General features: G+C 38.9%; 2 protein-coding genes across 2 annotated transcripts; both read left to right on the top strand.

Annotated features, from left to right (window-relative positions):
* Positions 1–2754: 2754 nt before the first annotated feature.
* lrit1b (leucine-rich repeat, immunoglobulin-like and transmembrane domains 1b) lies at positions 2755–5924 on the top strand. The gene is made up of 4 exons (XM_079660273.1): positions 2755–2885; positions 3246–3706; positions 3997–4302; positions 4452–5924. Exons 1-4 carry the CDS (start codon positions 2764–2766, stop codon positions 5513–5515), a joined length of 1953 nt encoding a protein of 650 aa, XP_079516399.1. The 5' UTR covers positions 2755–2763; the 3' UTR covers positions 5516–5924.
* A 950-nt stretch (positions 5925–6874) lies between these two features.
* Positions 6875–9896, top strand: LOC307025529 (leucine-rich repeat, immunoglobulin-like domain and transmembrane domain-containing protein 2). The gene is made up of 3 exons (XM_079660255.1): positions 6875–7289; positions 7470–8251; positions 8445–9896. The coding sequence occupies exons 1-3, from the start codon at positions 7180–7182 to the stop codon at positions 9230–9232; spliced, it is 1680 nt and encodes a 559-aa protein (XP_079516381.1). The 5' UTR covers positions 6875–7179; the 3' UTR covers positions 9233–9896.
* The last annotated feature ends 2315 nt before the right edge of the window (positions 9897–12211 follow it).

Here is a 12211-nt window from a genome sequence, read left to right as displayed (position 1 = left end):
TGTGTCCCGGTAGACTTATAATACCCTTTTCACAAACCATCCATATTGTCCTGAGTTAGAGCTCAGTGAGCCGTACCGTTACAGATTTCCTCACATACAGACAAAAGACCTGCAGAGTGGATGCTTATCACTGCTCTGACACTGCTCAATATTACAGATAAAATACAACATTTTGAGCATATGATGTGTGTATCAGATATTTCGTCTTATGCCCAATCACAACAGTGAAGTTCATAGAGCTGCACAGTCCCTGTTTCACAATGCAAATGTTTAAATACAACAATCTGTTAATCTTCTGCAGCTGAGTGTGAGGAAATAATAGCCGGCCTAAACGAATATCACCAACAACATGAATAGAGTGGATTGATCGATTGCAAATATCCTCAAAACCAACGTCAAAGATGTACTTTTAAATTTAGAGAAGATTTATCTGAACAACTTAATTTTTATACTTTCCTTTCGTGTACTGTTTGATGCCTACCGTAGTTGACAACAAACTATTCTTTAGCACAATAAAGCCTTATCTTCCAGGAAGAAATCCTTATCTCATTTACTTTGTTAATCAATATGATGTTAGCAGGAGGCTAGCAACAAATGAGGAAATGAACTGTAACTCGACTGAATCAAATATTACAAACCCTGTCTGTAATATTTCTTTTTTATTTCTCCAAAGTGCTTGCAAGCTTGCAGTGCTTACACATTGATGCATTGACCAATAGTTAATCACATCGTCATGATCTGTTGATTTGGCAACTAAACAATGGTCCACTGTTAACCTTTACACCGACAGACTCCAGAGAACAGGAGTGAGATGAAAAACTGTACTAATGTTTTGGTTTATTCCTGTCAAGTATCAAAGAAATACGGCATTAGGGTGCTTTTTCTCCTCAACAACTAAGATGGAGGAGTATTAATTATCAATCCACTGTAATTTGATATTAGATATTATGTCCCATTTTACATTTACCATAAGAACATAATGCCATGATGGAAAGTAACTGCACATTCACTTGTATTGTCATCCCTACACACAAACAATAATATAACTGAAATAAGTGTGTGTACAATGTATAATTAATACTTTTACTTTTGACACTTTGATCAATTTGCTGATATATATTATTGCTGAATAATTCATGTATTTTTATTTAAGCAATATTTTGAATGCAGGACTTTTTGGAATATTTTTTAATTTGTGTTTCTACTTTATCTTAAAGGTCCCTATTATTCTTCTTTTTTTTGTTACCTTGGTTGGTTATTGGCTAATGGTTACACAAGCCAAACAAATCGTTATGACATCATAAAGTGGCCTACATCTGATCAGTTCATTTTCAGACAGGTTTTTATATAAATGGATCAGGAGAAAAAGAGAGGGGGAATTTTTTACTGAAACTTTCAAAATCTCTTTACACAGAGGGGACACATATTTATGTATAAAATACGTGAAAAAGTGGATTTTACATCATAGGTCCCCTTGTTGAGCAATTGTGCATCCAATTTTGGCCAATTGCTTTTCTGTACTATTTCCCTTTCTCCAGATAGGGGGATTTTCAAGCTGTACACAGACTTGGGCTATGAGAATATTTATTCTTGGATTTATGTTTTACCTTTGGCCTAGGACAACCCTCCTGAAAGAAATAGAACAAAGATGTATTAATAAGAGACAGAGAGATGACTGGATTAAAGGATTTCAAATCCTGTTGCACGGCCGTGTCTAAACCTCTGCACCTGGGAAAAAAATTCAGAAACCGTGACAACACTTCTGTCCTCATAAAGTGTGTCATAGATAAAATACTAACATGTTCTACAGAATATTAATGCAAATGATAATAACATAATACAGCATCATAAATAAATAATAATGCAAGAATATTCTCACATGATTATTACACTACTAAAAAGCATGGTTTATTTTATATTTATTTAAACCCAGTGATCAACTGTATATGGTTACATAGTGATATATTTGTTGTTGTTTAAAGTTTGGGATTAATATAAAGAAAGTGAGTAACACAAGACAATAGATGCCTGCAGAAACTCTCCACTGCCATCTAGTGGTCGTGTATTGCACATTTTCTGAATGCTGATTCAACCTGTCAGCATGTACTAAACATTATCAATGCACGACTACGTATATAAACAGCCATTATTTTAGTACAGGCTAACATACCAATAAAAGATGAACATGTCCTGAAACTGTAAAACATTCCTGTGTTTTCATATCAGAGTTGTGATCTGTTTTTGGTGACTACTTTGAGGTAGGTGTCCCATCACTCTAATAGTGTTTACTCAAAAAAACAAAAAACAAAAGAATATATATTTCATTTGTGTCTAGGAATTCGTCTTTTTAAATGATTCTATCCGGTAAAGATAAATTGTTTCAATTATCCATTAAGGTAAACTATATGCAGATAGAGTTGTATGCTTCCACTTTATTTATGTGCAGTACAGTTTTACGTGTCTACAATAAACCATCCAATCAACTATTGGAAAGTATTCTTCAGAGAATAAAAGTAAAAACGGTGCAGCCTATCAGGGTTCAGGAAGCAATAGCCTTATCGTGTGATTGAAAATAACCCAAGTCCCTTCACTAATCCCTGCCTATCCTTTTTATCTCAGGATTCAGACCAGTCAGAGCAGTATGGAGCTGTGAGCCTGCAATCCACCACGATGCATCCCATGCCCCGTTAACCGCGAGCTGTAGCGCCTTTTTTTTTAATTGTAGTTTAGCTGCTTAGCCTTTTGTAGCTTGCAGGTTTAAAAATGAGTCGACATTTTACTGCTGCTTTTTGTCTGGCTTTAGTTTTTCTCCCTTTGCTGTGCAGTTCATGTCCTGCACAATGCAGCTGCTTCTACCACAAATTAAGCGACGGATCAAAAGCAAGGTAAATATGTCAATTTATTAAATTAAGCATTATTGTCGTTGGATTTAACTCTGAGTAGGTCCGCATGTGTTATTCTTTAGTGCGTGCCAAAGTGATTTTCACGGAAGCCTTCTTCTATCCTGTCACTCTGTATAGTGGAGGATTAACTTGGAGTGGCCCTTTAATCTCCTTTGCTTGTTACTGAACAATAGGTTACTACGTTTTTCTCAAATATCTGCAGAACTGTGTTATTTTAAATCCAAAATGAAGGCTGAAAACATATTTTGTATTATAAAATCCACCCTCCATTTTTAAAGAAGCATTGATTTAGTTCCTCCTAACTTAACATTTAATTAATTATATTTGTGTTATTTTCTGCAGGAGTGTACTTTGCAATGACCCAGAGATCACTGTGGTTCCTCCAAATTTTCCCAGTGACACATCGAAGCTGCGAATTGAAAAGACAGCAATCACACGGATTTCAAGTGACAACTTCCACTACCTCAACAACCTGGAGTTTTTATGGATGTCTTTTAATTCACTGAATACACTGAATGTGGACAGTTTCCGGGGTCTGTACAACCTGGATGAGCTCCGGCTAGATGGCAACTCTCTGACCTCCTTCCCCTGGGAGTCTCTGACTGACATGCCAACCCTGAGGCTCCTGGACTTACACAACAACAAGATCTCTGCCATCCCAGCCGATGCCACTATTTACATAAAGAATCTCACCTATCTGGATTTATCCAGCAACACTCTTAACACAGTTCCCTCTGAAGTTCTCACATTGTGGCTGAGTGTGAAGCCATCCCAGGAAGCAGATTCCTCTAAACTAATTCTCGGTGAGGATCAAGCGGTGACATATTGGGACACAATAATTTATTATTTTTAAGCTGCCTTGCATGACGACCACTTCTTTGACATTAGAGGCATTTAAAGCTAAATTAGGGATTAGTCTAATTATGTGTGTCATGTCGTAATGACGATGAATGTTTTCATTTAAACAAACAGTCACATGTACTTGGTCCTGGTAATACTTGTTTTTGTTGTGCTTAGGAAAATGGACTGGACTATGGTGACAGAACTCTTTTTGTTTTACTGACTGCTGTTTGTCACTTGATTTCCCCTGCAGGTCTCCATGACAATCCGTGGATGTGTGACTGCCGACTGTACGATTTGGTCGAGTTTCAGAAATCTCCCTCATCATCTGTTGCTCTCATCGACACCAGGCTGCGGTGCGCGGATCCAGAGAGTTTGTCAGGGGTTCTTTTCACTGAGGTGGAGCTGCAGAGGTGTCAGGGCCCACGGGTGCACACGGCCGTGGCTCGTGTACGCTCGTCACTGGGCAACAACGTCCTGCTGCGCTGTGGCACAGTTGGAGTCCCCATTCCCGAGCTGTCCTGGAGCCGCGCTGATGGCAAGAAGATGAACGGCACCAGTAAGTTCTGCTGATCTACTTCAAGATGTGCTTACAATAGAACATTATCTATTTCTGTTGATAGTGAAAGTGTCAATGAGATTAAAGCTGTTCTTTTTGTGCTAATCTATTTAACTAATCACTGATCGTCTGCCCTTTGTATTATACAGTTCAGGAAGAGATTTCGAAGGAGGGCATCATATGGTCGATTCTGAGTGTCCCTGCAGTCGCCTACAGAGATTCTGGGAAATATGTGTGCAAAGCAACCAACTTTGTGGGCACTGCAGACGCCATTATCTCTTTGGTGATCACAGATTCCATTCAGTCGGAGGAATCGATTGCTGCTGTCTCCAAGAAAACAAAAGGGAAGAAACCTGGGGGAATGGGAAGAGCGGCATACCAGGAGAAACTTATTGCCAGATACGTTCCTCCACCAACCACCACAGCTGCTCGGCCCATAATCGAACCTCTAAATAGCAAAGGAGTTACTGGGAAGTATGAGATTGAGAGCTACAGCATCTCTGATGGTGCTTCTAAGGGTAAAGGCAAGGCAGCAGACCCTCAGAAACCGTTGCAGGTGGACGCTCTGAGCAACCTGGCAGCCAATGCCTCATCCTTACAGCAAGTTCCGGAGAAAAGGGTAGTGCGCTCGGTGAAAGTGATTGGCGACACGGACCATACCGTCTCTTTGAACTGGCGAGCCCCTACAGCCACAAACATCACAGAATTCAGCGTCCTTTATGCTGTATTTGGCGAGAGAGACATGCGTCGGCTGAACGTAGCCGCCGGGAAGAACCGAATCACCATTGCCGGTCTTGTGCCTAAAACAAAGTACATTGCTTGTGTTTGCGTCAAGGGCCTGATCCCGAAAAAGGAGCAGTGTGTAATCTTCTCAACAGATGAAGCAGCCAGTGCTAGCGGCACTCAGAAGCTCATTAATGTGGTGGTGATAACAGTGGCATGTGTGATCGCCGTCCCCCTGACACTGATCGTGTGCTGCGGGGCGTTAAAAAAGCGCTGCAAAAAGCTACTGGGGCGAGAGTCCAAAGAAATTCAGGACTCGTACGTGACGTTTGAGACCCTGGGCCCCGGGGCCAAAGGTAAAGGGGTGGAGGGCGAGTATCTGACCAGGATGAACCCTGATGAATCCAACAGGTTGCTCTCAGCGAGGTCCAGTGTTGACTCCGAGGCCACAGCCAGGAACGAGGGGCCACCTAACGAGTACTTCTGCTAAAACCAAACGAATGCCTCAACTTCCAGATGATGCACTTTGTTTTCTAACGGTTTACGATGGGAATAGATTACTGCTGTGCTCAGAGACTTGAAAGACTGAGGACAGCGGACACTGATTGGATGTATGGAGTTGATTTAATGCCTTGTAGGAATAAAAACAAGCATTCATTTGGTGGTCCACGAAAAAGGGAAAATAAACACAGTGACACGGTTCATTTACATGTTGTGTACAGTATGTTTGTAATAAATAACTTTTTTTTGTATTCATCATGCACTTTTAAAGTTTTTTTTGCAGAGGAAAATGTTGCCCTTAACTTTTTGAAATCAAATAATTTCAATTTTTCCAAAATGTAACTTGTGCATTGTGTTAAAATCCGTTTTAAAAACTAAGTATTTAGAGAGATGATGAAGCAGCAGTTATAAGTATATTTTCTATGTAAGTACGTTAATGTGCCAGGTTTAATGTTGGGTCAAAAAACCTAAAATATTGTACATTTTATAATGTGTAAATATTTGTGACCAAAAATAAATGTCTATATACATGAATGTACTATATAAAAATAAACATTTTTCATATTGATGTATGCTCCCAAGTTGTTTCTTTCTTCGCAAAATATAGATAGAGCAATATTCATCTTGACTGAAGCAAAAATTAGCTTGCTGGCACGTTGCATAATACATGTTGCTAACTAAAGGGACATTACATGCTAATGTATGGTACAGGCAAAGTCACTAAGCACTCATTTTGTGTTCATGGCTAAGTAGCACATGCTTAAACACTAAACTAGGACGGTAAACATTAGACCTGTTAGCATAGCTCTCAGAGCAGCTAGCGAGCTTTGTTTGGGCCTGTTAACATGTGAAGCATCAACCACACCTGCATTCTCTGAAAAAGATTTAGGTGTAATGAATTTAACTTGAAAGTCTAGAATATAAAATGTTAACAAAAAAGTTAACAAAAAATCCTGAATCGAATTCCCTTAATCAGAACTAGCTAGATAGCATTATTTCAAGAAAGTTTGCAATTGTCTCTGGAGGAATTGTACTGCCATGCACTTAAACAAACACAATTATCAATACTTAATTTAACATGTGTATGATAATATGGAGATTGCTGACATTACCAATAGCGGATTAATGTCTTTGTCTGCTTTGTCAAAACTAGCATGCGCGGCAATAAAGAACATGGATATGTAGGAAACTCAAGGACTATAGATCTTGTCTGTTTTCACACTTGTTTTTTATGCTGATTTAACAACCTGAGAGATAACCAGTGTTCAGATTAGAGAGGTCAGATTACAGTCCTCTCCAGACATCTGTCTCTCTGTCTCTGTGCGGCCCTCCCTCTCTGTGCGCCTAAGCCTGACCGGTTCCGGCCCGCTTAATACAGATGGCCCTCCTGTCAATGCCTGTGCTTTGGTAGGGGACAAATACACTGGTGCTAAGCAATTTGATTGAACATATTGTGCTGTCCTTCTTTTGAGCTAATCTGACGATGTTTTCCAGACAAGGTGTACTATTGCTATACCTTTCCTGTCTCCTGTGTGTCTCAAATGTCACTCGGTGTCTTAAGTGTTACGTCAATGAAGATTAAAGTAATAGGCTTTCTTCCACGCAGCCCTTGTCCTGCCCTCACAGGCCTATTTCACATGCTCCTCCAGGAATATGGACAACTTTGGTGTCGCATTACGTATCACTTTGGTATTTTATCCTTTCACCTCTGGATTATCAACTTGTTTGACCGGTTGCTCTTGCACAGATGACAACTTGGGAAGGTAGGTGAACATTGAAACTATACAATCTCTTAAAGTAGGTTATGTGTTAACCCCAATGCTACCAGTTAGTAGCTCTTTGTGAACAATATCTTACAATTTGCACAAATGGTGCATGTACATGAGTAGATATATAAAATAAACACTTTAATTGTCTACAAATATCCCACATTTCCATTCTAGGTCTTTACTATGTATGGAAACCTCCATGGGACGTATCCCGGACAACATCCCACATGATTTCACTAAAATCCGAATTGAAAACTGCCACCTGACCGAGTTACCGCAGGGATCTTTCTCTAAAGTTAGTGCCTTGGAGTTCCTCTGGTTGAATTTTAATGAGATCACCTTGATGAACGTTAAAAGTCTGGATGGGCTGGCAAACCTGACCGAGCTCCGGCTGCAAGGGAACAAGCTGACTTCAGTAACATGGACAGCGTTTCAGGACACGCCAAAACTGAAGATTTTGGACCTGAAGCACAATCGACTGGATGTCCTGCCCGAACACGCTCTGAGACATTTACCTGCACTGACCTACTTAGATTTATCCTTCAATCAGCTTAGTGTGATATCAAAAGATGTCTTCATGAGTTGGCCTCTTTACCAAACTGCAGAAAAAACATGGGGGAAAGAAGGCGTGGTCTCGAATGTGGTTTTGGCACTGCATGACAACCCCTGGTTGTGCGATTGTCGTCTCAAAGGCTTTGTTGAATTCATCAGGACGGTCAGCCCTCCCATCATTCTCATGAACTCTTATTTGATGTGCTCAGGCCCCGCCTCCAAAGCTGACAAGTTCTTCCATGAGATCCAGTTAAAAACATGCATGAAGCCAGTGGCCTCTGCCCCAGAGACTAACATCACTTTACCTCTCGGAGCAAATGCAACGCTCACATGCTTAGTAAAGGCCAGGCCAGGTCCAACCATTAAGTGGATGTACAGTCTAAAGATTATAAGGGGATTTGCGGGTAAGATTTATTTTTTATTACTACCATCCATTAAACTGTTGTGAACCTGCTCCCGGAGAACTTAGTGTGATGTATGTCAAACTCAGGCTGCATCTATAATGAAAAGATTCAGGAACAATACCGTTTCAGTGTTACCTTACTATGACTATATCGCATGTAAACAAACCTCTGACTCTATGGTTTCTCCTTGCAGCCACAGAGACCAACACGGACGAGGAGACCATCACCTCAGAGCTGGTGATCCCCTCTCTTCACCTGGCAGACCAAGGACTCTATACCTGCACTGTCAACAATTTCATTGGCAACTCCTCTGTCGCCATCACGGTTAATATCAGCCCCTTCAACTCCTCTGCTCTTCTCCCTCCACCTGTTCCCATGGTGTTGTCCGATGAAAATTCCAACATTGACATCCGCATTGCCAAGCAGACAGTTTACGGTATCACCCTGGAGTGGCACGCAGAAACAGACAACCTAGCAGAAACCTGGTTCACCATCCACTTTAGTAAATTTGATTTACCCAAGAAGGAGATGATCTATATCGGCCCCGGCATCAACACCTACAGCCTCAACGACCTGCTTCCTGTCACCAAGTACGAGGTGTGCGTGACCTTAAAGAACCACAAGCCAAAGGAAGGCCAGTGCATTGTGTTTGTGACAGGAAGTGACATCAGTGAGCTGGAGCAAAGAGAGAGGCTCATCCACATTATCGTCATTGTGTGCGCCATGGTGTTGGCAGTACCAGTGGGCATGTTCGCCTGCACCACGGAGGCCAGGTTCAGCTGCTTCGATCGCTGCGTGAATCTGTGGAAGAAGCGCAGGCTGCATGGGGGAAACCTCCAGGGGACCGAGAGGCAGGGGACCTTTGACAGCCTGCAGGCAGCCAGCGATGAAGGCCTGTGCAGGGACTCGGAAGAAAAGCCGAAAAAGAGGCGGAAGTCTGAGGACAGGTGCAAAGGAGGAAGTGCAGCTCAGCTCTACTAGAATCTAAATCTACAACTGTATATAGATGTGTATTTGTAAATAATGTAAGCGTGCTTCCTTCTAATGTATCATGTTGCTGGTTCAGTCACAGGGCTGAGCATTCGGTTTTCCGGAAAAATACCGTATTCTTAAAAACTAGAATCATTTAACAAAGATTACTGCTGTTGTAAAGGTAACTTCATAATTCTCAACATCTCTTTCAAACATCTGGATGAAAAAACACAAACACACTTTGAGAATTCTTGAATCAAGATCAATGATAAGTTTGATTGCATGTTCTTTGAGATGTTTTTTTATTTGCAGGGCTTTTATTTGTCGGAAAACTCTGCAACTGAATTGTAACACTAACACATAACAGGCACAATCGGGCTATTTTAAGTTGACTCATGCTGTAAATATATATATATCTCAAGCTAATAGCTCAAAGTGGAGATGCCTTTCTTCCATATTATAAGGAGAGTTTGTTAATATCTGTGTTAATAGAAGAACTTTGTGATAAAATGCATTTGATATTTCTGTAGTTTTGATACTAAATGAAAAAATATGCTAAATGTAAAACATGTACAAATCTATATTGTGTACATTTTAAGTCATTTTAAATAAAACCTTTTTCATTGTGTTTCTTTTGGCAGATTCCAGATTTGATGTCTTGTAATGGAATGAAATGCTGTTAGGATTAAAGGGAAGTCAGAGACAAATGCTGAGACATACTCTGATTTTTTTTACATAAGCTGTGTTTTCCCGTGCATTTATACATACACTCGTAAGCAGATTAAAGAGGTTTTCTATCTGAATCCTATTCAGCAGGACATGATATTTCCATGTAATGACAGCTCCGAGCCCACTGTGTCTCTCTGCATCAATTGTAGGCATATAGAGGGTCTTTTAAAAAAAATCTACTACTTCTGCTTTTATTTAAACTTAAATTAATACAATTTGACATACTATACACTGACATTTTTTTCTAATATTTTTGACGTACTATACTATGACTTTTAATTTTAGTATGTTAAGGAGGCTGTTGTTGAAATGCAAGCAGTTTTTAACATTATTCAGACTCAGCTCTCTGAACTAAAGCTTCTTTTAAATGTTGATAAAACCAAGGTAATGCTCTTTTCAAAAGCTAAAAAGACACCAGAGCCTGTTGTAGATATTGTAACTACGCAAGGAATAAAAATTGAAGTGGTCACCTGTTACAAATTCCTTGGCTTGATGATTGTCTCACTTTTAAACGTCATGTCAATAACCTGCTTAAAAAACTGAGGGTTAGGCTAGGTTTCTTCTACAGGAACAAGTCCTGTTTCTCGCTTGAGGCCCGGAAAAAGCTAGTCACTGTGACCTTTTTACCTGTGCTGGATGGACTATGGTGATCTGATCTATATGAATACACCACTGAGATTTGTGACTAACTGTAAAGCATTAACCCATCACTGTACCCTGTATGCAAGGGCAGGTTTGCCTTCACTAACTGTACGGAGGCTCAGTCACTGGTACATTTTTATATATAAAGCCATGTTAGGGAAACTTCCATCCTACATCTCTGATCTCACGGCAAATTGTAAGTGGCTACTGCCTGAGATCGCATGCTGTGGTTTTATTAAATGTGCCAACTGCTAGGACTGTCTTAGGGAAGATAGCTTTTAGATGTGCAGCTCCACTGTCTTGGAATAGTCTGCAAATTAAATGGAAACTGAGCAATCTGGTGCCACTAAATGTTTTTAAAGCTCGGTTGGATGCTACTCAATCGGATGCTGTTGGTAAATTGTAAATCCCTGTAACGATGCTGTATGATGTCCTTTTTGTTGTTCTGTTTATGTTTCATGTGGAACCTACTTGAGCAGGTCTCCGATGAAAAAGAGATCAATGATCTCAATGGGATACACCTGGGTAAATAAAGGTTTGAAATGAAATGAAAGTGTAGTACGTAACTCACTGATATATGCTATGTAGTCTTTTCAGATATTTTTGACATACTATACTATATTGTTTTTTTAGATTTCTTCGACATTTTATATTATGATTGTTTTTCAAAATACTATACACTGAGAATACACTTAACAATGCCATTACTTTTTATGTATTTTTTGACATACTATACCATGATTTTTGTTCAATACAATGACTTTTTTCATTATATTTTTGACTTTTTTCATATTTTCATTATACTATAATCTTTTCATGATATTTTCAAGATACCATACTTTGATTTTTTTCGACGTACTATACTATGACTTTTCTTTCCGACATACTATACTATGTTGTTTTTTCTGAAATGTTTGAGATACTATAGGCCTACTATGACTTTTCTTTCAAAATACTAAACACTGACTGTTTTCTCATATTTTTTACATAGTATACTATTTCGTTTTTTCTGATATTTTAGATATACTATGATAAGACTTTTATTCGAGGTACTATACTTTGACTTTTATTTGAAAATAGTATACACTGACTGATATCCGCTTTGTAGTTATTTATGATTTCTTCCACATTTTGAACTATGACTTATTTATATTTAAGTACTCGACATACATGTCATTTTTAATATATACTAAGTATAATAACTATTATAATAATAATAATAATAATATAATATAGTATAGTTATAATAATAACTAAGATTATACTAAGTTGTTGTTTTTTGGGAAACTATACTATGAATTTTTCAACAAACTACATTACTTTTTTATAATCTTTATATAAATACTATATGATGACTTTTCTTCATATCTTTGCATATAGTATACTATATTCTTTATAGTCATGACGAATAATGACTTTCTTCAACATACTACATACGTACATACATACATACTACATATATGCTGAGCCCCAGACGGCCCCCTCACATGTAAATATCACCCATGTGTGAGATCTGTTGTTTCTAAATGTTTTGTTTCTACTTTAAATTAATCAAAACATATTAAAAACTAATATAGCCTCGGGACAAAATGGAGCACAGACCACATTATTTTTTTT

The sequence above is a fragment of the Notothenia rossii genome, assembly GCF_949606895.1.
Source record: "Notothenia rossii genome assembly, chromosome: 11".
In the NCBI taxonomy this organism is placed as follows: Eukaryota; Metazoa; Chordata; class Actinopteri; order Perciformes; family Nototheniidae; genus Notothenia; species Notothenia rossii.
Note: the sequence above shows the minus strand (reverse complement) of the source record. Positions and strands in the feature narration are given on the sequence as shown.